Genomic DNA, 23,651 nt, shown 5'->3' on the forward strand with positions numbered 1-23,651 from the left:
ACTTAAGATATTGCATGTTTTCCCATTAAATCTTGCCTTCCATCCTCAAGCCTTTTATCTAATCTGTCCTCTTTTAAGTTTTCCATAGAAAACTAGATAAACCTTTGAAGTATGTCAAAGACTTCATTTAATGCAACTACATTACTAAATTTAAGCATAATTCATAGTCACGCACAGAGTAATTAAAATTCTAAATTAACCTATAACTCTAAACCTTGACTGCCTTGTACTGTTATAGAATTTATCGCATCTCCATGAAGAACCTCTAGAACAATTAACCGATTTATGGACCGGAACTTGGTCTCCAACAATCTAACTACACATAAAAACGAACAAAATTCCTTAACTACCTCACAGTATAGTCCTTCAAATCACTTATAGATTTTATAGTTCGGAGAAAACAAAAGATCATGAAATTGAAGGTGAAATGGCATAAACGAGGAGTTATACTTCATCTTATAATTAAATTTCATTTTTTCCTAATTGAAATTTGGAATGTAGATCATAAACTTTCCGTGCCAAGGACATCAAGTGGCACCATATGTTGAACAAATATTGGGGATGACACGCCTCACATATGACAGGTTGTGCAACCAATATTATGCTTCTTTCGTTTATCTTCCCATTGACATTTCTGTCCCACTTAATAGTCATTGAAAAAATGGATCTATAGGTTGTCTTATCCGCTGAGCATCATTCATGGAAAGCTTTCTCCCTTAATTTCTTGTATTAAAAAGTAACAACAACTAAAAGAGGGTTAGCGTGACTTGTTAACTGCATTACAATGACCTCTATGACTTGATCAGTCATTGCTATTTTATGATAAATTATAAGAAGACTCTCTCAAAAGTGAGACTCTCCAAACTTTCTGTCGTGTCATGTTTTGGACACAATGTTTTATAATGTTGGTATGAGAACTAACGTTAAACTATAAAATGAAAGATATTTCATGAAGAGTTCCACTTTAAAAGAATCTCCTTACCATTTCTCATTACTTATATAACCAAGATTGATTAGTGAGAGGGAGAGCTTAACTACCCCATATATGTAGGAATTAGAACTTAATTAAAATCTCAAAGCTCTTGAGATTGATAGTGTTGTTCTGTTGGACTTCATGGTCCAAGAGAAATGGTGATCACTCACCACTGAATCTTAATTCAACGGTAGGTAATCATTTAACTTTTGTTGTTAGACTTTTTCTTTTATTATTAAATTAAAACCAAACGTAAGTGACCACCATTTTTTTGAACTATAAAGTCTAGGAAAACAGGACTTTGAGATTTAAGTACCTCATTTTTTTTTTTGCTTAATCCCCTTGGAACTTGGTAATTATTTTTTCAACCTTACTTTTTTTTTTTTTTTCTTCTTAATATGAGCTGGTGCAACTACTAAATTAATAATCTTCAGTCTAACATACTACTAATTGTCGTAAAAATAATGTGCAGAGGACCATTTTAAGTCACTTTCCCAACATAAAACCATCACAGCGAAGAAAATCGAATCATCTTGTATCATGTACTGAACATCTATTTTTCTTTGTTTACAAAATTATTAAGTTTAGTAAAAACGACTTTCTGCCACCTTATATTTTTGGCAGAATATTTTATAATGTTTGTAAGAAAATTACCGTTAAATATGAGGTGATAGAAAGTCTATGGAGAGTCCCACTTTGATAGAGTATCCTTAGCATTTTTCTTCTACAAATTCTAGTTTTCTCGCTTAACAGTTCATGACTGCTTATACCGTTATGATTGTATCAGAAAGTGATAATTAAGAGTCAAATAGCGATGTGTGATGATCTTTTCTAACATTAAAAAGAAAAGTCTCACTAAACTGAGAGCTATTATTTTAGATAGCCGGAATTATCTAGTAATTTGCCTTCTTGCATAAGAGTCTTTTGATCACACTCAAAGTTTTATTAATTTAATTTTGTTTGGTTAAATTAATCAGACATGGCCATTAGTTGGTGACATTCCACGTGGTGGGGGGCATGTATATTGTGATCATGTTTCCATGTTTGCTATGCTAAACATATCATTAATTTTTTTTTAAGAGATCAGGCTAGTGAACTCGTCACAATAGTTCATTATTTTCGAAGTTAAGAAGACTTACAAAGGCATTAAGTCTTCTTCTGGTCACCATTGTGTAGTTCACAGTCGAACTCGTGATGTGCTGTGAAGTATACGAGCTGGAATCCGTCTTCAATTACTAATTCACTTCGTAATGATATTAGATAATGATGGTTTTGTGAGTATAACCACCATGGCAGACACGTTTAGTTCATACCAATGCATGAGGTAATTATTATTAAGTGCATTAATCAAAGTGACATGATATGAATTATTTAGTTGTACCGTCATCTAGGACTCGTGTCAAAACCATATGCATGTTGCTGCTGCAAACTTTAACTTAGTTGGGCACATTCCATATTCTCATTCATTCATTCCACTAGCTACATAGCCAACATTTTCAATTAGCTTCCTTCTTTTTCACATTTATTTATTTATAATATTACTTTTGAGGTTTTCCCTCTTATTGAATTAGCATTTCTCAACCTTGACAAGTCCCAGTTATTTTCATGTTAGTAGCTCTTATGAGTACAATATATATGGCACGAGTACGCTATTATCACGATATATTATTGTTAATAATATAATATTATGTAAAGAGAAATTTACACATATTATTGTATTATTGACAAGATAAGTTGTAGTTGCATTGAAGTCCTCATCTCTTACAGGAGAAAACTTAACACGTTCCTTATCCTCTTGTCTACTCTTCAGGTGATATGTGAGATAATAATGAGTCGAGATTGATAAATTGGAAAATGATAACCACATTCTCTCCCTACACATCTTTATTTAATTTTACTTGGAAAATGATAACCACATTCTCTCTCTACACATCTTTATTTAATTTTATTTGTTGTTTCTATTTGATTTATTTAATCCATATCTAAAAACAAAACAAAAAAAATGTGTAAGAAAATAACAATGATGCGTGGTTATTGTTTTCCTGATAAATATTTTGTCTTCTAGGGTTGGGACTTTTTCCATCTTGCATAAAATTGGGGCACAAAAGTTGAATTGGGGTTGGATTATCCTCCCACAACTCAAACCAACCACTTCATGTGCATATGACTGGAAAGACAAAACCCAACCCAGTCATTTGCCCTCTCTTTGCCTGTCCTCTCCCTCAGGAACAAAATCATAAGCCCACACCAACAGAAATTCTTGCTAATCTTCTTAGCCCAACCCATATAACAATCCGCGATTGACTTAAATATCCAACATGACATCTCAAGTCAAGGCATGAGCAGGCTTAGATGCCGCTAGCGCAGTACTCCAGGTGTAAGGAAGTCGTTTTCCATGAGCTAGTGCCCAAATTAAATCATCTTCTACTTCAATGGAAGATGTTGGAAGCAGAAGCTGCTCTTGCAACGTTTTCCATGGTCTAATTTGGAACCAGAGGTTCCAACAGATGATCTTCTTTATGCATTCACTACATACATGTTCTAAGTATGTAGTGATCGAGTGAGATCGTAAAATCAATGTCTCTCCTCACTCCTCAGACTTCACACGTGTCATTACAGGACTGAATCAAAACAGTGCTCGATCGACATATCAGTAGAATTTCCATTAAGATCATGAAACATTGAAGTATAAGGTTTACAAATTACAATCTTGAGAAATATGAATATATGAAACCAAGCTCATGAACGTGCAGGAAATTACAGAAAAGGCCTAAGGGCAGAAACGGAACATTATCTTCCTTGCATGTAATCCAGCATTACGTCGATCAGTGTTCATTTTTGAGAAGTGAACATGGCGTAGAAGGATTGCAGGCTGAAACCAAGAGTGTAAGAACACTAGCTACACTGAATCATAAACCAACATAGATTCATGCCCAGAATTAACGTGCCGATTGACTATATGCAAATAAACAAAGAAGCATTTTACCGAAAACTTGAGTCAGCAATTACAATGTTCGGCCAGTTTTGATCAGCCTGTAACTTCACAAACTCAGCCAAAATCTTTATCTCTTCATCCTGCAAACAGGCTTCAAACGTGCACTGGCCCCTCGGTGCGCATTTCTCAACAAAATCCTAAAAATTCCCACAACATACACTATCTTCAATTAGATGCAAACATGATGGTTTGAAGGAAAAGTGTTCAATTTAGAATTGGAAAAACTTACCGGCATTCTTCCCTTGTCAAAGTAAGTAACACGGTATATCTCCTCTTCTGTGTCAATTCCGTTTCTACAGAAAAAAAATGTTCTAGTTCTTTTTATCATTTAGTTAATTTGAGGCAACTAAAATCATGGCATACTATTACACTCATTCAGTATCAAGTAGTTCAAAAAGCTGAAACCGGTCCAAATTATGAAAACATGGCCTTGTTTCTTCTTCCTTAATCGTGATGGAAGGACTAAATTACATTGCACATACATGGCTGAAAGCAACATCGTACTAAAAAATTCTCCAATATCGATCATTCAATTCCATTACCGAAGGGTTTTCAAATTGTTATCTGTTTGCCTTGTTAAGATGCATGTTTCTAACTAAACAATTGATGGAAGTTGCGCCCCATTACCTTTGTAGATCTTTAGCAAAGAGTGTTGCGCCCTAGAAAGGAGAGGAAACAACGGGATAAGAACAAACAAATATTTTGAGCAATAAGCATGTGAGATCTATTAACAGAGGCTTACTGGTTGTATTATGTTACCACCTGCAGCATGGCATCCAATGCAAGTTTTACGAAATAATGCAGCGCCTTTTTGAACTTCTACGGCTCGTGCATGTGAGACTGCACAACAGCAACAACAACAACAACCAAATTTGATAACATATTTGTGTCGATCTATATCCTTTTACCTGCAACGGGGTATTGTGTTCGAATCCCCCCTCGACCACATAGAGACTATCTAGATTCGAAACTAAACCGACTACAACTACTATCAGTAACCACAGAACTACATGGTTTTAACTGATTAACCTATTACCTGAAGAGCAGCAGAGCCAAAACATCATAAACAAAGTTTGCAAACATGCCCAACGCCAAAGCATCACTGCATAAAAAACAATGGCAGTGTTGGAAATTCGAGGGAAATGCAGGAGGAATGATTAAACTATGCACGGGAGGATAAACCCTGAGGAATTTGTGACAAGTGTGTGGTTGGTTACTTAACAATAGTAATTACCAGGAGTGATGGAGAGTGGAGATAAGGTCAGAACTGCTGCCATTAGAGGGGGAGCCAAGCTCTTGAGAAACTATCATTCTTCTTGCTTTTGGGGAATTGGGTCGTGTCCTCCTCCTTGCTTCACTGCACCCTTTGAGAACACACACTCAACTTTCTCAAACTTCAGAAACTTTCATCTGCCAATTAAAAGAGAGGGAGAGAGATATTACCTTAGGGAAGCAACAAGTACCATTACCGCTAGTAGATATCAGAGATGTAAGCTGCATCTCTCTCTCCCTCTCTCTCTCTCTCTCTCTCTCGGACGACACAGTGAAAATGTGCTTGAAACTTGCAGGCCCAAATGCAAAATAACACATATGCTCACTACTTTTTTGAGTAGGATTTTCTCCCCTCTTTTTTCCCTCATCTTTATTCCTATTTTATTTGAACAGTTACGGTTAAACATCAATATTTTATATTAATTTATATAGAAAAAAAAAAGACAAAATAAAGAATGTGAGAGAATAGGAGGAAAGGAGATAGAAAAGGAGGGAAGAGAATCCTAGTCTTTATTGTTTGGTTTTTGGTTTTCTCCTTTCCTATTAACAACTCTTTTTTTTTTTTTTTTTAATTTGATTAAATTTCCATCTTTTTATTTGTTGTTGGACTTCATAGAGGAAAAAGGGTTTACACCACCAAAATGATAAATTTCTTCAAAATAAAAACTAATGTGTCAATATTATTTGTAAATTTTAACAAGAAAATACCAAAATTATGAATGTGGTGTTACTAGCAAATACGTGAATTATATATGTATTAAACTTCAAAAGTACGTAATATGTGAATAATAGTAATTTTGATTAAAAAACTGCATACTTTGTTGTATCATTTTTCATGGGCGAAATATTTTTTTTTTTGTATCATTGAAAATTGAAAAGTTATGAACTTAACATTCTCCTACTCATCACTTCTCATTCTCAAGACTACATTTACTGCCATGACTTCATAACATATACGTTTTAGATAACTTCTTTTCGCCAAGGATGATTGGTAATTTTAATCTAAAATTATAAATTTAAGCACACCCCTTCTTGTACATAATATCGTTTGTTAAAAAAAAAAAAAAAAATTGTCAAGACCCAAATTAATGTTATTCATACTATATTTTTGTATCACATTTTCATACCATCTTAGATGACATTTGATGTGGACGGTCACGTTATTTGAATTAATCAACTATTTTAAATTTAGTTCATTATTTAATAAACTAATAATTAAGAAAAATTAGTTAATTAAATGATGATTGCGGTATACGAAGAATCTTTTTCCTTTATTTTTGTGAATTTTGTAAATTTTTCAAATAATGTTACTGTCCACATCAAATACGGTATAAAAATATAATATGAATAAACATTGGTCGAAAAACTTACCTAACCTTAGACGCCGTGTGACCGTATATAGAAACCGTCCAATAATTCCGCCGATTTGTCGTTTTGCGAGTTGCATCTCTCTATATCTCGTCATCGTCTCCCATACTTAACGTGGAATTGCATACCTTCCTTCACGGCTCAGGAGCCCTAATTTCCCCAACCTCCATCAAATTCCTTCAAATTTCAGGCTCCATTTGCAACATTCGACATCTGTTCAAGTCGAAATTCGTAATTTAGGGTTTTGATTGGGGGCGAAATGGCGATGCTGTTGGAGGATATTTTGAAGTCGGTGGAGCTCTGGTTGAAGCTGATCAAGAAGCCCCAGCCCTACGTGGACCCTCATCTCGACCCGGTTCTGCTGGTTCCGGGTATCGCCGGTTCGGTCTTGAACGCCGTCGATGAAGAGAGTGGTGCGGAGGAGCGCGTCTGGGTTCGGATCCTTGGTGCGGACTACACGTTTCGGACCAAGCTTTGGTCTCGTTTCGATCCTTCAACAGGTAAATTCGTTGATAAGTTTGAAATTCCTGGGAAGAAAATTTGGCTGCTTTGTGTTTGGTTGCTGAGAAAATTGTAGAATTTAGAGAGAGAAAATTCTGCTGGTTCTAATTGCACGATGAAGTTTCTTGTGTATACGAGTTGCCATAGTTCAATTTTGTTTCTGAAGCTGAAATTGTGTAACATACAACTTTTTCATATGAAGGGAATGCTTTATGATACAAATGTGATAACAAAGTATCGTCTTTTTTCGATTTACATATACATAATTTGAAAGCCAGCTCCAACAATTTGCTGGTTAACTTTTAAGAGTTTGTTACTTCAATTCATGTGTGTGGCACATGTGCCCTACCTGCAATGGTGTATGGCAGAGCACGAAAACATATCAGCTCTAGCTTGAATTGTTTGGAAAGCTTTCTAATGCATTGGTCAATATCCTTCACTCCCTCACATGCATATAGGAAAAACGGTTTCCCGATTTGAACTATATGAATGCATTTGGTATAAATATGTCGGTGCTTCTATGGAGCAATAGAAATAATGATCTATTTGTTAAACAGGTAAAACTGAGTCTATGGATCCAAAAGCAAGGATAGTGGTCCCTGAAGGTAGATATGGACTTCAGGCAATTGACGCCTTGGACCCTGACATGGTATGTTACTATGTTGTGTGTTCTAAATTTACATTGCACATGTATAACATAATTACTTTGGAAGATAAATTTAATTTTTTATGGTTCTTTTCATGCATGCCAAACTGAAATTGTATATTGGCACCTATTGCTTCTTTCCTTGCTAATTCCTACACCAATTGAAACTTCTTTTGTTCTCAACTACAATCTAGAACTCTCAAATAACCCTTTTATTTGCTTTCTATAAATTGTGCAAGCGGTTGTTTTGGGCTATTTATTTGTTATAAACTTATAACTTACAAGTGGATGATTCATTACATGCCAAACTGATATAGCAATGTTATTTTGGTGAAAACTTATAATAATAATTTAACTTGTTATAGGAAATCTTATCTCATGATTTCTTGAGTGGTTTTCTGGAAGTAATGAAGTTGAACCAATGATAAAATTCTATTGACGGTTTGGTCCCATGCAGGTCTTTGGACAGGAATGTGTATATTATTTCCATGACATGATTGTTGAATTGACCAAGTGGGGTTTCCAAGAGGGGAAAACACTTTTTGGGTTTGGATATGATTTCCGCCAAAGCAACAGGTATCTGCTTTATTTCAATGCCACTTAAAAGTTCAAAAGATTTATTTGAAAGTTTATAAATGGTTTTCGCCCTTTCTCCAACTCAACATAGAATTGTGAAGGATTTGCTTTGTTTAGGTATTCACCATGGTCATGGTTTTCAATAGGGTTATGCATTGTTTTTCGTTTAGGCTGCAGGAGACATTGGATCGCTTAGCTGCAAAATTAGAGGCAGTGTATGAGGCTTCTGGAGGGAAAAAGATAACCATCATAACTCATTCTATGGGGGGCCTTCTTGTGAAATGTTTCATGTGCTTGCATAGTGATGTAAGGCGTTCACTCTACCTCTTGAGTAATAATATTCTTGTTCTTTTTCTTCTTTTGCTAAGGCCAACCACCCCCCCACCCCCCCCCCCCCCCCACCCCCCCCCGCCCCAACAAAACAAAAAAAACCTCCTTTTCCTTCATTGAATCAAATGCAGCTTGATAATATGGTCTAATTTGTGTCTTACAAATTATATCCTATAATTTGATGCCATGTGTTTCACAGGTTTTTGAGAAATATGTGAACAAGTGGATTGCAGTTGCTGCACCATTCCAGGGTAAGTGTTCATGTACAATTATTATTTGTATAACAAAATGTAAACTGAAGTTTAGTTTGAAGTCAACCTCTAATAGCTTGTATAATCTCAGTTTTTGTGCTGCTCCTAGATTCATTTCTAAAGCTTTAACTATTCAGGTGAAAGATCAAACAAAAGCTAATTTGTGGCTTTTCATTGTTGTGCAGGTGCACCTGGATATATTACATCTACCTTTTTAAATGGAATGTCATTTGTTGATGGGTGGGAACGGAATTTTTTTATATCAAAATGGAGCATGCACCAACTGGTATGAGTCCATTATTACGGGCAGTTAACATTCTAGACCTTAAGCAGTTACACCCCATTTGTGGAATTTGAAACAAAATCGTCATCTTTTTATGGGGTGAAGAAACTTATTGGCTAGAAGAGAATATTTTTAAACTAAAACAAAAGAGAACATAAGATGGTAGACGTATTTGATAGTATAGCATTTGACAAAAAATTTCTTCATGAATTAGTTGGATTGTTAAAGGAAGATCCTTATTGGTGCATAGACACACGCATGTATTATATTCTAAATCTGTGCATTTCACAAACAGTTATTTCTTCTTTGCATCCATTTTTTTTTTCTTACTGAGGATTGTTGCAATGTTCCAGCTTATTGAGTGCCCATCAATATATGAGTTGATGGCTTGTCTTGATTTTCAATGGGAACATCCTCCGCTTCTGGAAATGTGGAGAGGTAGGCCTGATGGTGATGGGAAATCTCAAATTATGCTAGAGTCTTACCCCCTGGTAGAGAGCGTACAGATTTTTAAGGAAGCTCTTGCAAATAATACGGTATTTGCAACCATATATTATTTGGTGTTCCTTTGAAATGTAATTTAAAGTTAAAGAGTTTACTTGCATGGTCCCTTCTCTCCTATGAGATGAGGTTGCTTGGTCTCTTCTCTCCTCTAGATATTTTTTTGTTCTTCTCTTTAAAGTTATAATAATATGTTTATAAATTGGTTTTCCTTTTATTATACACTTGTATGGCTTATTTAAACTTACACTACATGTTTTCATAATTTCAGGTCAATTATAACGGTCAAGATATTCCCCTACCATTTAATATGGAAATCTTGAAATGGGCTAATGAAACACGCAAGATTATATCTCAGGCGAAACTTCCTCCTCAAGTTAAATTCTACAATATATATGGGATGAATCTCGACACACCTCATAGTGTTTGGTAGTACCTCCATGAAATGTTTTAAAATCTTTCTGCTGCTTGCCTGCTATTTTAGATAATTCTAGTATAAAAGTTTCAAGTCATAATAAAACGCTTCCAGATATGAATTTCTTTTATCATCGCTTAATTTAATATCTAAGTCACTACTCTGCAGCTATGGAAATGAACAAACACCTGTCACAGATCTACAACAGCTACGATATTTCCAGGTTATTATCTTTTCATGGTGATGTTATGATGTGTTTGTATGATTTTTCAAGGAGGTTACAATTATAAAACCTAACCCAATTTTGGATTTGATCAGCCTAATTATGTATGCGTTGATGGTGATGGGACAGTCCCAGTGGAATCAGCTAAGGTTCGTCAACTCATCTGTCCATACTTTTAACTGGATTTTCACTCATTCAAATCTGTTTTGGTCATATGAATTGCCAATATTAATAAGCTTCCATCTTTTGTGAATTCCAGGCAGATGGGCTTAATGCTGTCGCAAGGGTTGGAGTCCCTGGTGAGCACCGAGGAATTCTCTGTGAGCACCATGTGTTCCGGATACTGAAGCACTGGTTGAAGGCAGACCATGACCCGTACTACAACCCTGTAAACGATTATGTGATTCTACCCACTGCGTTTGAAATGGAGAAGCACAAAGAGAAAGGTCTGGAAGTAACTTCTCTAAAAGAGGAGTGGGAAATCATCTCAGAATGCCAAGACGCTGATCACAAGAATTCTCATTCAGCCGCCGCTGATGAAAAGCCTGTGGTGAGTTCCATATCCGTTTCTGAAGTGGGAGCTGAGGCCTGCGCAACTCTTACTGTTCACCCTCATAGCGAGGGAAAGCAGCATGTGGAGCTGAATGCTCTAAGTGTGTCAGTCGATGCCTGAATATAAGTAACGCATCCTCGGTTGTATTTCATGAAACAATGCTCTTCTGTATATATCCATTCATGTGCTCGGATTCGCTTGTGTGATTATAACGTGTAAATAGGAGCTGCTCGTGAAAACAGAGCTGCATTCTTTCGTGAATGTTGGATATGCAGGTGCCTTTTTATATATAACAAGATCTTCAACTCATTGGCAGATTATACAATGAGTTGTTCGAACTGATATCAAATAACACTTTTGTGCCTTATTTCTTCTCCCTCCGTTTATTGTTCACGTGTGATAGGGTCTTGTATGCGGGTTTAAGTAGTTACTATATAACGATCAATGTTTTAAAAGGCTCGCCTCAGGGCGTGCCTAGGCACCCTGTGAGGCTGGGTTTGAGGGTAGACGCCTTTGTTTTGAGGGAGTGGGCGGAAGGTGTCGCCGGAGCTGTCTAGGCACGCTTCAGGAGATTATTTTTTTTTATTTTTAATAATCCCAAACCCAAATTTTCGGTAGGGTTGTAACTACCTCATACATTTTCCTTGCACTATCATCTCTCTGCCTTGTTTTCTGGTTTTTATTTTTTATATAAAGGATGTGTGTGCCGTCTATGTGCATTGTTATATGTGTGCTCATTATGCTTTTCATCATCTATTTTATATATATATATATATAATATGTGTATATGTATTTATAATATATGTCTGTGCTCAAGGTGATTATTGATTAATATATATATATATATATTTTTTAATATATGTGTATGCTCAGTGTATATACTAAAAAATTTAGGTCTCGTGAGGCTTCACTTCACGCCTCACGCCTAGGCTGGGCTATTCCTTGAACGCCTCGCCCACGCCTCACTCTTTTAATACATTGATAACGATGAAATGATTTGTCCTAAAATTTCGATGTTATCTTATTTAGACGAGAATGGTGAAGCACTTGGATCATCTTCTTTCAAGGTCATGCAATTCGACGAACAATAAATAAATTGCGCATTCTAATTGAACTATTGTGAATCGAATGGGGAACTTGCTTAATGGATTTCTCTATGCATAGAATGAATCAATTCAAACTGAATAAAGTTAAGCGTGCCAGAAATCTATAAAAATTGCGGTTGAAATCGTTGAATTATATTACGAAGTACACAAAATGTGTGTCAAAAATTGTGTGCCATTATATATTACAAAACTTTACACGTAAGAGAATGAATCTTCACTGTATGGAAACCAGCTCGCATAGACAGAATTAAGGAAAGATTATTGAGATTTGAGAGACCGGCCGGTCGGTGCACGCACGAACCAGATACAAGTCAAATTTATAGTTACAAACAACAGATGATCTTCCAAAAGATTAAAAGACTGAGCAGGGCAAGCAGCATAAATCACAGAGGCAGCAGCAAAACATGGCAGAACAACTGCAATATATATACATAAGAAATAGTTAGTTGATTTTGATTACATATTTTACAGAAATTAATTAATTAAGTAGGAGGATATATTAAGAGAGAATGTTTAATTACCATCCGGCCCAAAATCCACCACCTCTGTGATGGCGATGAGAGTTTGGTGGCTGCTGCTGCTGATAGGGAGGTGGCTGTTGCTGCTGCTGATAGGGAGCTGGCTGTTGCTGCTGCTGATAGGGAGCTGGCTGTTGGGGGTATCCAGCTCCAGGACCATCACTTTTCATAGGGTAAGCAACTGGTGGTGCAACAACATATGGACCGCCTTGAGTACTAGTATTGTATCCTTGATGAACTTGTGGTGGTGGTGGATACGACGGAGGCGGATACCCTTGGTATGCGCCGGCAGGCGGCGGAGGGTATGAGGTGGGGGGTGGTGGATATACCGCTGCAATTCGGTACGTCAAATCAAATTATTATTTTGTTGAAGATAATCACAAGTACTAATTAATATTACTACAACCACTTATAAACAATTTCGTAATTATGTATGGAAGATTTTTACCTGGAGCCTGATGATGATGGTTGTAGTGACTCATGCTACAGATTTTTACGAAAAAAATGAATTTAATTAGGAGAATGCGGATTTAGGGTTTTGAGAGAGAGTATTTGTATCTCTGCTCAATGAAAAATCTTTTCAGGATTAATTAGCTTACAGCATATGGTTTTATGTATATATAATTGTATAGTCCTTCAATATAATTTTTCAGACTTGGCGGCCCCAAACGCGTGAATATATGAAGTTTCGTTGCGTTTGTAGCAGAAATCTGAAATTCTGAAATAATCTTTCGCCTCCATTTCTCCCTCTCTCTCTCTCTCACATAAAACTCATGCAGACCTATCAGTGTTTGACACGTGGCATACTGACCTGCTCCTCCTTCCTGTCTGCTTGTTTGTTTGTTGGGTAGTTGATGATGCTTTCAAAGTCAAAGGAGAAGCTTCTCTGCTTTATTTCTATGTTCAAACCGTGAAGTCTTGAAGACGATGGAGAGAATAAACACAATAGGGGTTCGTTTGTTGCACCGCGTTATGTGGGAGTAGAATGGCTAGGATTAAATCCTTACATATATCTTACTCCTAAAACGAGTATTGGTATAAATTTACTTCTTAGATGAGGATTGATATAAATGAGTTTTTAGTATGTACATTCAACCGTCTGTTACTTCGATGTCTGTCGTAATGCTAGAGCACATAATAGAACTTCCGTGATATATAACATCAATCAAATCTACCAACTAAACGCTTCATATCTAAATACAAAATTGGATGTAGTTACATGCCAAAATAACTAAATCATTAGCAAACATGTTAGCTTCTTTGGAAATGTATATATTTAACGGTGAAAACTGAAGTCTGCTAAATTGAATGTTACAAATCGATGGTAGCAAAGAAAGAAAAGAAGAAGAAGCAGCCATATTTACAGTGAGTAAACATTATAGAGGTTAAAGTTTTTTTTTTTTTCCTTTCTTTTTGGAGGTAAAATATGAAGGTAAAAGGTGAAAAATGAGAGGAACAAGTGTCCAAAGTGTGTGGAACACAAAAAGATGCTTCCATCTTCATCACCTGATACCCATGAGCAAATTTCGTGGCAGAAACACACTGCAAGTTAATACTGAGGAAAATTAGCAACACCTTAATCTTCATTCGGTTCAAATGGGCAGGTCCCTGGTTTTCTCCCCAAACGTTCCTCTGAGAATATCTCAAATACCCAGATCAATTTTACCGCCCAATCGACCTAACCACTCACTTTTACTGAACTCAAAGCAAAAATTGCAACATGGGTTTCAAAGATTTGGACTTTCAGTTGCCAAACCGGCGAGAAGTCTCTGCACAAAGGCTGTGTTGTCTGAAATTCCAAACCAGGAGCTGTATGTGAAAGTTGGCGCCAATTCAACTGGACCAATTCCAATTGGTCAGCTCGTTGGAGTGGTAGAGAAGGCTGCTAAGACTGGCGCTGAGGTTTTCTCTTTAGCACTCTGCTTTTGTGATTCTTTGAATGTGCCGGCATTTTGTAAATTCTGTAATTTGAAGAAGAACCAAGATGGAATTTGCATTTGTTTCTTCTGGGGAATGCTTGAATTTTATTGTTTTTAATCCTGTTGGGTATGTTAATTTGATTTTGGAAGCATTGTTGCCTTTTGATAATGCCTTTGTTTGCTCTGAGAGTGTGTTAATTTACTCCGATAACGCCTTTTGCCCGTTAAATATATGTTTAGGGAATGAAAGTTGTTAAATTTCATCCTGATAGGAGTTAGCAACTGCACATAGTTAAATTATTTCCACTAAAAAGTGGTATTAAAGAAGAAACATTGCCGTTGTGATATATGATATTATTGTTTTGTTGCTAGAAAGTATGTTGATTCACGCGTTATCTGTAGTACTTGCCGTTTTGTCCATTGTTGAATCATCATGAACTTCTTATAGCTTATGGTATTTGCGTCTTTTTTTTCAGGTTGTGATGGAGGCTGTGAATAAGCCTCGAAATATTACCTATAAAGGACTAACAGACTTAGTCACTGAGTAAGAACTAAATCGACATGCTTTCACTAGCGGCGTATGCTTTCATCCTTAATTGACTTGTAATGATAACACTTTATAATATAGAGTAGAAGTTTAAGGTTAAACCTTTTACTTACAAGTAAGATTCACTAATCATGAAGGGAAATTCACTTATCAGGAATTTTCGTGTGATATGACAACAATTTGCAGGACAGATAAAAAGAGTGAAGCAGCAATTTTAGAAGTTGTGAGAAAGAACTTCGAAGATCACCTTATTCTTGGAGAGGAGGGTGGAATAACTGGAGATACATCATCTGATTATATGTGGTGCATTGATCCTTTAGGTTAGTATCTTCTAAGGTGCGGTATAGCTATGCTTGTGCATATTGGGGTTTTCAAGACTCTATCAAGTATGATATGGTTTCTGATATTGGTGTTTCGGAACATGATTTACTATAAATCAGTTACCAGGTTGTTGCAGCCTTCATAATTCTTGCTTCAATACTTTTGACCGTTACTTTTTCCGTAACTAATAGTAGCTGTAAACCTTATGTTTATATAGATAGCCAAAAGTTCATATGAGTGAAAGTGTAGAGTTGGACTTTCTAATGACAAAAATAAAATTGGAAAGAGATTTTAGGGTGGTAGCTGGTTATGTCCAGATACCCGTTATTTAACTAATAGTAGCAGTAACTTGAAAATTCTTTAGTTTTGTCTTATCTAACATCTGATATCTTTGTAGACGGAACAACAAATTTTGCACATGGTTATCCGAGTTTTGCAGTTTCTGTGGGAGTTCTATTTCGAGGAAAACCTGCCGCTGCTGCCGTGGTACTGATCGCATATAGTAGATTTTATTTGACATGTTGCTTGCATGATTGCATAATGTGTTAAGATGTCTATTTTATTTTCTAGTACTCCCCCTTCACATATCGGCCTCACTATTAGAGTCAAAAGTGTTATTTTGCAAGGTTGCAATGCGATGATTTGAACTCAGGATCTCTTACTCTGTTACCATGACAAATGTTATTGATTTATCATTATTCTCAAAAGCTGAAACTGTTATGTGGACCAAGAATTATGTTATACTATAATGTCTATGATTGACATAGTGGGGAAATAACATGTTGGTTTTCTGTTATATTTTCAGGTAGAGTTCGTTGGGGGGCCTATGTGTTGGAATACTCGCATTTTTTCTGCTAGTGCTGGTATGAAAGTTCTGTCTAAATAGTTGTCTCTGCTTTATTTGATTTTCTAAGTATACTGTGGAGATTCAATTGATGACCTGTGTTATGAACTTATGATAGGTGGGGGAGCATTTTGTAATGGCCAAAAAATTCACGTGAGCCAAACAGATGAGGTCAGTTATTGATTTTATTAGAAGGAAAAAAGTGTTGAAATTTGTAAGAGAGAATGATGAGCTATCTCATGTGTCAAGGCGTACTCTGTAAAGGTGAAACCATTTCATATTTCAATGAGGCTCATACTTTTCCATACTTCAGGTGGGACGATCACTTCTTGTTACTGGATTTGGTTATGAACATGATGATGCATGGATCACCAACATAGAGTTATTTAAAGAGTTTACTGACATCAGTAGGGTATATATTCACCTTTTTTTCAGTATCAAGCTCTTTTTATTTGAGCTTTAGGATTAATTAACTTCCTAGTTCTCTCTCTCTCTCCCTCTCTCTCTCTCTCTCTCTCTATGAGTTTAACTCATTGTTCGCCTTGCTTTTATCCCAATATTGTAATCTTCAGGGTGTTAGAAGGCTCGGTGCAGCTGCAGTAGACATGTGCCATGTAGCTCTTGGGATTGTAGAAGCATACTGGGAATATCGACTAAAGCCATGGGATATGGCAGCTGGTGTTTTGGTATTGTGTTTTCTCACACATGCATCTGTCAGGGTTTACAGCATAATAATTTTAATTCACAAGCGGTCAAATGAATGCTTATGTGGAAGTATTCATTGTTATAGCACACTCAACAGAACACCTTCATGTTTTCATTTTGTTAAAACATAATAGTTGCCGTAGCATTTTCTTTTTTATCTCTTAATTTTAGTTTTATTGTTTTTCTAGCAATTTGGGCCGATTTAACTAGCATAATTCTACAGCAATTTGGTCCTATTTAACTTGCATAATATTTTAACTAGCATAATATGTTCTCTATTTAATTGTCTGGTTGTACTTAATACTTGGAAAAAGTTGTGAATACTCAAAGTATTCATCAGGAATCAAACACGTAACGAAATAATATGTCAATGAATAGTTTATTCATGATGAATATACAAATAGTAGACTTTCTGTCATTTACATATCCTTTACATTTTTATGGCAAGTATTTGGAAGTGTCGTGTAGGAGTAGGACAATCTAAATTTCATGTGACAAGATGCTTAAACTGATGCATGAAGATTTAGTCCCCCTTTCCCTCAGCAGATATTTTGGTGACCAGATGTGTGATTTCAATTATTCATAGAATATGTAATGCAATTTTGAGCAGATAGTTGAAGAGGCCGGAGGAAAGGTTACGTGCATGGATGGTGGAAAATTTTCTGTATTTGATAGATCTGTCTTGGTATCCAATGGTGTGCTGCATGGCAAGGTTAGTCTTATCTTCTTCTTTATCCATATTCTGTTTACAAAACCTTATGTGTTGAGATCTAACCACGTTTATATAATGCATGATCTTAATTTTCATTGCCTTTCCATTACTACCACTTATCTCATGAAGAGATAAGTTTTCCTTTCCCTTTTCCTTTTTTGTCCTCCAATTTTTGGGTTAGGGTAGGTCGGGGGGAGTGAGTAGAGCAGATGGTTACTGTAACTCTGTAACAGAGGTCTGAGTAGTGCTTTACTTTCCTTTGAAAGACGTCGTAGATTGTAATCGTATTAAATGTACTAGTGGTTTTAAAGAAATAATTCTAGAATTTACTTATTGTACAATGCAGCTTTTGGAGAGGATTGCACCTGCAACTGAGAAATTGAAGAGCAAAGGAATCGATTTCTCATTGTGGTACAAGCCGGAAGATTACACAACAGACGTTTGATGCACCTGTCAATTCTTTTTTCTTTGTTTTTGCCAGTCGTGCTGAGAACTTATCTTCAACAGGAAGGTGGTCTCTCATTGTTTCATTAGCGACGTTCTCTGTAAATTACATGTCAAGCGCAAATGATATATAGACAAGTGGCCGGAATGGGTTTTAATTGTTCTAATTCAGAAATAATCGTCGTTAATGATCATGGACCATCTTTGTCGTCGATCCTATGTGAAATCATTTTACTCACTTTACTGAAGAAGTAAGAAAGAAAAATGTGAAGTTTGGGGAGTTGTTAAAAGTGTATCATTGTTTTATTATTCTGTTCCGATCATTTCTTACATATGCACTTCTCTCATTTCTGCTTTAATAAAAGGGCCCAGAACGTTATTTCTGTGCTCATCAGCGAAGTTGTTGAGTACTCTGCAAGGACGAATGACGACGTCCTTGACGATCACAAGCCCTTTCTTCCATTTCCCACCTCACTGCTCGATAAATTGCTTAAGTTTTGATCATTTGGAGCTAACTTGGTAAGGATCTTTCACTATGGCTTCATAGTTATGTGGGAGCTGCTGCTGCTGCTGTCGTTTTCTCTACTTCCTTAACTTCTTTCGCTGCCGCGGCTTCCTGGTTGTTATCCACCGAGAGTTTGGCCTGCTGATCAGCAGCTGTTCTCTCTACTGCTGTGGGTTTAGAGACAGTCGCTTTGCTTCTGCTCCCTTCTCCGCTTCTACCTTATTGTTAGGCGGTTGCTCACTAGGCTGAGACTCTCAGTGTGAGGCCTTATCTTGTGACCAACTGGACCCCATCTCTTCATGCAGTTCCTCAATCCAGTGATGTTTTTACTTTATATAGATAGCAAGACGGGGCTAAACTAGTCGTTTCTACGAGTGAGGACTAGAGTTGTTGCTTGAAACCCAAGAAGATCCCTTGCGAACCTTTTATTCTTTGGTTTTGGTCTCTCAGAATGTTGATATCAAGCATGATTAGTAAGCAATGGCTTGAAACTCTGAAATTTTGACCATGTGGGAAAGCACTAGATTGGGAAGTACTTGCAGAAAAGCCTTTATTCCGTACGTGGTAAAACTTTTGTTTGTTTTATAATATATATTCCATTATGGAAGAAAAAGCTTCATTCTCAACTATGGTATCTAGCGTCACATTCGATATATTATTCTCGTTTATAATGTAATCATTGTTTTTGCAAGTGATCATGAGTGTGGGAACATAAAATATCACGATGAACCGGAACACGCCACATTTACAACTTATCAAATATGACTTCTTTATCCTTGAAGGAATACACAAACCATTAGTAAAATCTTAAAAAACGACTAACAGGTTACATTCTTTACGAAGGTCCTAGAAGCCCACAATCAACATGCGCCTCAGAGCCCAATTCATCGCAAACTGTCAAAGTTGATCACCGACCTGCGAAGATTCTCCAAAGCATATTCCAAGAATCTCAAAGGAATATTCTTTCATTGGTATGCAGTCTAACACTCTGGTAACGGGTTTAACGAATAACTCGTCAATTCTCTATAAATAGTCACGGTTAACCACTTTATTAATGATCAAGAACTTTCAACACTCTTATTACTTCCTACAATTTTTCTGACTTAGGCATCCCAAATCTTTTGACTAACACCATTTATAACGATGGTAATCTTAACTCTGTTTGTCACTTTTCTTTGTGTATAGGTTTTTGCTAATTCAATCCAAGGCGGAAATTTGCTTCTACATGGAGCATCTTAAATTCTTGATTTACCTTGGGAAATCGATTGAGAAGTTTCCTTTACTGTTGTAGATTAATTATTTTTTAAGGCCTTCTCCTTTTCTTTATATAAGTTGGAGATCTACCCGCTAGAATTTACATTGAAGACTCCCGAACAACCTTCAAGCTGACCGGTTTCTACTGCCAATATCTCTTTTTGGAGGTGAGTTTTTGCTCCTGCAGTTGGAAGCTTTGTTGTGTTAGTAGGATTTGATGATTTTATGAACTAGTTTTCTGAAAAAAATGAAGAACATGAAATGAACAATGGCAGTTGCTCTATGAAGGAGAGTGCATTGCTCTCTATTTCCTTCCTTGTATTTTCTTAGATCCGATTACAAAGGGAAGCCATCACGCATAAAGTGTGATGCTAGCAAGGGACAAAGTAATACCGTTAGGATTTCACATGGTTCACTCGTATAAGAGTGATCACGTGCACCGCATGGGTAAACTTAAAAACACCATTCACTAATACATGTGACTAACTCCACATTGTTTAGATGTTCTAATCTAGGCCGTTCATTTCATTTGAATATAGGGACCTTTAACGAAAAACTCTTGGTATTGTTCACTTTAACGAAAAACCACATTTTTACACTAAAAAGTCAATCTTAATACTATTCACTTTACCCTTTATTTTGTCCTTATCGTTAAAACTCAAAGTTTTCAAACCCTTTTCGTTAGTTTTCCTTTAACCTTCGTACATTCAAACAAAGAACATTTGCTTCAATTTCGAGCTGCGCTGTGATGCACTCCAACCCTTTGATCTTCATCAGCAAATCCTTATGCTGCAACAAGCTTGTCACTAAATTCTTGTTTAGTTAGTGACTCACAGTGGAACCAAAGGGTTGGGTAACTTGGGTTAATCACGCTAGCTAACTCATGAACCCGAGTTCCAAATGTTCAAAATTGAGTTTGTTTAGTTCTACAAACTAAATAATAATGATTTATCGTACATAAACAGTCACTTTCGTTCAGTACCAGATGATGATAAACGTCCTTTATTAATCCTGATTAAAGAATAATGTTACGCAGAAACTGGGAATTAATTGCAGCATCAGCACATCTAGCTATATGCGAGTGTAGTTCCCGTAAACTATATATGAGTGCGCTGTATGTTTAACTTCCGTGAGCAGTGATTGGTTGTCTTGATGGAATTTCAGCCTTCTGAGTTCTGAGTGTTTTAGTTCCCCTTCCTCCAATTCTTGCTGAGTTGCTGGTGTGGTGCAACCATTGAAAATTTGAAGCGAAAACCGGGCATATATATTCTTGGTGTACGTATACTGTAAAAAGTGCAAAGAATATTTTGCAGAAAATTAATTTCTTCAATTGATACTAAGAGACTTTATACAAAGAGAGTACTTGCCGAAGAAGTAACCTATCCTACATTCTAGGGTTTGCAGATAATCACAAATAAATTACAAACAATTTACAAGATAGTTTCCTAAAACTAAGCCAAGATATCAGGAATGATATCATTGAATTCTCAACACTCCCCCTCAAGTTGGAGAGTGGATATTGAGAACTCCCAACTTGTGAATGATCTTTGAGAAAGTTTCCTTCCCTAATGGCTTCGTGAGTACATCTGCAAGTTGATTGGAAGAAGGAACAAATCTCGTAACAACTGAACCGTCTTGTATCTTGTCCCGGATGAAGTGACAGTCCATTTCTATGTGCCTAGTTCTCTCATGAAAAACTGGGTTAGCAGCAATGTGAAGAGCTGCTTTATTGTCACAATGGAGCAGAGCCGGTCTTTGATGCAGTATACCTAGATCTTTCAATAAATATCGTAGCCATGATAATTCACAACAAGTTCCAGCCATGGCTCGATACTCGGCCTCCGCTGATGATAAAGACACAGTCTTTTGTCTTTTTGACTTCCAAGAAATCAATGAAGAGACCAAAAAAATACAATACCCCGTAGTTGATCTTCGTGTTGTTGGACAACCTGCCCAGTCCGAGTCACAATATGCATTTAAAGCCAAATCATTTTCAGAAGAGAAGAACAAACCTTGTCCAGGTGTATTTTTGATATATTTCAAAATCCGAAGGGCTGCTTCCATGTGTGGTGTGCGAGGCTTATGCATAAACCTACTCAACACATGCACGGAATAGGTTATATCCGGCCTAGTGATTGTTAGGTATATCAGACGCCCCACCAATCTTCTATATTGTGCCGGGTCTTTGAGAATTGCACCATTGTCTGATAACTTAAGATTTTGTTCCATGGGAAATTCAACGGGGCGAGCTCCCAAAAGACCTCCATCTTTTAATATTTCTAAAGCATACTTTCGTTAGGAAATAAAGACTCCTTTCTTAGAACGTGATACTTCGATCCCAAGAAAGTACTTTAGATTGCCAAGATCCTTGATTTTAAAACGACCATTAAGGAACTGTTTTAGGGCATCGATAGCATTCGAATCCTTCCCCGTAATCAAAATATCATCAACATAAATTAGGAGGGCTGTAAAAGACTTGCCTTGTTTCCTAGTAAATAATGAGTAGTCAGCCTTGGATTGTTCAAAACCAGCGGATTGAATAGAGTCAGAAAACTTTGCAAACCATTGACGGGAAGCTTGTTTCAACCCATATAAAGACTTGCTGAGGCGACAAACCAAGTTCTCCCCCTGTCGCCGAAGACCTGGAGAAGGAGTCATATAAATTTCTTCATGAAGGTCACCATGAAGAAAAGCGTTGTTAACGTCTAACTGATGAAGAGACCACTGCCGTGAAGCAGCAAGAGCCAATAAACACCGAACAGTGACCATTTTGGCAGTAGGAGAAAACGTGTCATGGAAGTCAACACCTTCAAGCTGGGTATAGCCCTTGGTAACCAAACGTGCCTTATAGCGCTCAATTGAGCCATCAGAACGGTGCTTAATCTTGTAAACCCAACGGCAGCCAATAGGAGTTTTGCCACGGGGAAGGGAAGTAAGAGACCAAGTTTGGTTAGCTTCCAATGACTCTAATTCAGAAGCCATGGCAGCTTGCCAATGAGGAAAACGAGCAGCTTCCTCGTAACTACGGGGTTCAACCTGTTGAGTAATATGGGCAAGGAAAGATTGATGTGCAGGTGAGAAACGATGGTAAGTAAGGTAATCAACGAGTGGATACCGTGTACCTGGAGTGTGACCAGACGACGAAGACGATGGAGGATGTGGTTGGGTAAGCTTGAGAGTAGGACAATCATAATCACGTAACTTGGGTGGCGGAGAAGAATGACGGCTAGAGCGACGGAGCACCGGGGCAGGAGCAGATGCTGACGTTGGGGGGTCAGGAACGGCAGATGCAGGAAGCGGTGCAGGAGGCGTGGGAGGGCCGGCATCAGCAGAAGGGGACGACTCAAGTGGAATTATAGGGTCGGGGGGTGACACGGGATCAGGTAAGTGAGGTGAAATAAGTGGGACAGGTGAAGACACAGGTTGAGGGGAAGAAGAAGGCGAGTTTTGATAAGGATAGATGGTTTCATGGAAGACAACATCACGACTAGTAAAGATTTGGTGAGTGGTGAGGTTATATAACTTGTAGGCTTTCTGACCAATAGGATATCCTATAAAAATGCATTTGTGGGCACGAGGAGAAAATTTGTGATTCACATTAAGAAAATTTGTGATTCACATTAACATCAGTGGCAAAAGCAAGGCAACCAAAGACTCTAAGGTGTGAAAAAGTAGGAGGTGTAGAATATAAACGTTTAAAAGGCGTTTTCTTGGAAAGAATGGGTGTGGGAAGACGGTTAATGAGATGAACGGCTGTGAGCACACATTCACTCCAAAAATGGAGGGGAAGATTAGCTTGAAAACGCAAGGCACGAGCGGTTTCAAGTATATGGCGATGCTTGCGTTCTACGACCCCATTTTGTTGAGGCGTATAAACGCAAGAATGTTG

General features: G+C 37.1%; 4 protein-coding genes across 4 annotated transcripts; 2 read left to right on the forward strand and 2 right to left on the reverse strand.

Annotated features, from left to right (window-relative positions):
* Positions 1 to 3,618: 3,618 nt before the first annotated feature.
* Positions 3,619 to 5,489, reverse strand: LOC137727613 (cytochrome c6, chloroplastic-like). The gene is given in 6 exon segments (XM_068466442.2): positions 3,619 to 4,105; positions 4,198 to 4,261; positions 4,596 to 4,627; positions 4,711 to 4,808; positions 5,203 to 5,332; positions 5,412 to 5,489. Coding segments are annotated over 6 exon segments (531 nt in total). The 5' UTR covers positions 5,469 to 5,489; the 3' UTR covers positions 3,619 to 3,955.
* A 1,147-nt stretch (positions 5,490 to 6,636) lies between these two features.
* Positions 6,637 to 11,236, forward strand: LOC137728076 (lecithin-cholesterol acyltransferase-like 4). The gene is made up of 11 exons (XM_068466963.2): positions 6,637 to 7,108; positions 7,667 to 7,758; positions 8,213 to 8,331; positions 8,502 to 8,637; positions 8,861 to 8,912; positions 9,098 to 9,198; positions 9,549 to 9,731; positions 9,968 to 10,125; positions 10,280 to 10,334; positions 10,430 to 10,483; positions 10,594 to 11,236. The coding sequence occupies exons 1-11, from the start codon at positions 6,868 to 6,870 to the stop codon at positions 11,005 to 11,007; spliced, it is 1,605 nt and encodes a 534-aa protein (XP_068323064.2). The 5' UTR covers positions 6,637 to 6,867; the 3' UTR covers positions 11,008 to 11,236.
* Positions 11,237 to 12,095: 859 nt separating this feature from the next.
* On the reverse strand, positions 12,096 to 13,118 carry LOC137727410 (uncharacterized). The gene is made up of 3 exons (XM_068466278.2): positions 12,960 to 13,118; positions 12,515 to 12,842; positions 12,096 to 12,409 (listed from the first exon to the last, which is right to left on the reverse strand). Exons 1-3 carry the CDS (start codon positions 12,991 to 12,993, stop codon positions 12,346 to 12,348), a joined length of 426 nt encoding a protein of 141 aa, XP_068322379.2. The 5' UTR covers positions 12,994 to 13,118; the 3' UTR covers positions 12,096 to 12,345.
* An 855-nt stretch (positions 13,119 to 13,973) lies between these two features.
* LOC137729091 (phosphatase IMPL1, chloroplastic) lies at positions 13,974 to 18,215 on the forward strand. Its single transcript, XM_068467917.2, has 10 exons — positions 13,974 to 14,413; positions 14,907 to 14,974; positions 15,164 to 15,297; positions 15,696 to 15,784; positions 16,104 to 16,161; positions 16,261 to 16,313; positions 16,456 to 16,554; positions 16,715 to 16,828; positions 17,458 to 17,559; positions 17,906 to 18,215. Exons 1-10 carry the CDS (start codon positions 14,108 to 14,110, stop codon positions 18,002 to 18,004), a joined length of 1,122 nt encoding a protein of 373 aa, XP_068324018.2. The 5' UTR covers positions 13,974 to 14,107; the 3' UTR covers positions 18,005 to 18,215.
* The last annotated feature ends 5,436 nt before the right edge of the window (positions 18,216 to 23,651 follow it).

Source organism: Pyrus communis, chromosome 10 (genome assembly GCF_041283825.1).
Source record: "Pyrus communis isolate YQ-2024b chromosome 10, ASM4128382v1, whole genome shotgun sequence".
Classification (NCBI taxonomy): domain Eukaryota; kingdom Viridiplantae; phylum Streptophyta; class Magnoliopsida; order Rosales; family Rosaceae; genus Pyrus; species Pyrus communis.

Bases quoted from the DNA above. Each gene is read 5' to 3' on its own strand.
- LOC137728076 (XM_068466963.2), top strand. From the start codon at position 6,868: ATGGCGATGCTGTTGGAGGATATTTTGAAGTCGGTGGAGCTCTGGTTG. The intron at 10,335-10,429 runs GTTATTATCTTT...GGATTTGATCAG, and splicing joins AACAGCTACGATATTTCCAG to CCTAATTATGTATGCGTTGA. The intron at 10,484-10,593 runs GTTCGTCAACTC...TGTGAATTCCAG, and splicing joins TCCCAGTGGAATCAGCTAAG to GCAGATGGGCTTAATGCTGT.
- LOC137727410 (XM_068466278.2), bottom strand. From the start codon at position 12,993: ATGAGTCACTACAACCATCATCATCAGGCTCCAG. The intron at 12,843-12,959 runs GTAAAAATCTTC...ACCGAATTGCAG, and splicing joins CCATCATCATCAGGCTCCAG to CGGTATATCCACCACCCCCC. The intron at 12,410-12,514 runs GTAATTAAACAT...TATATATTGCAG, and splicing joins GGTGGATTTTGGGCCGGATG to TTGTTCTGCCATGTTTTGCT.
- LOC137729091 (XM_068467917.2), top strand. From the start codon at position 14,108: ATGGGCAGGTCCCTGGTTTTCTCCCCAAACGTTCCTCTGAGAATATCT. The intron at 14,975-15,163 runs GTAAGAACTAAA...AACAATTTGCAG, and splicing joins CTAACAGACTTAGTCACTGA to GACAGATAAAAAGAGTGAAG. The intron at 15,298-15,695 runs GTTAGTATCTTC...ATATCTTTGTAG, and splicing joins GTGGTGCATTGATCCTTTAG to ACGGAACAACAAATTTTGCA.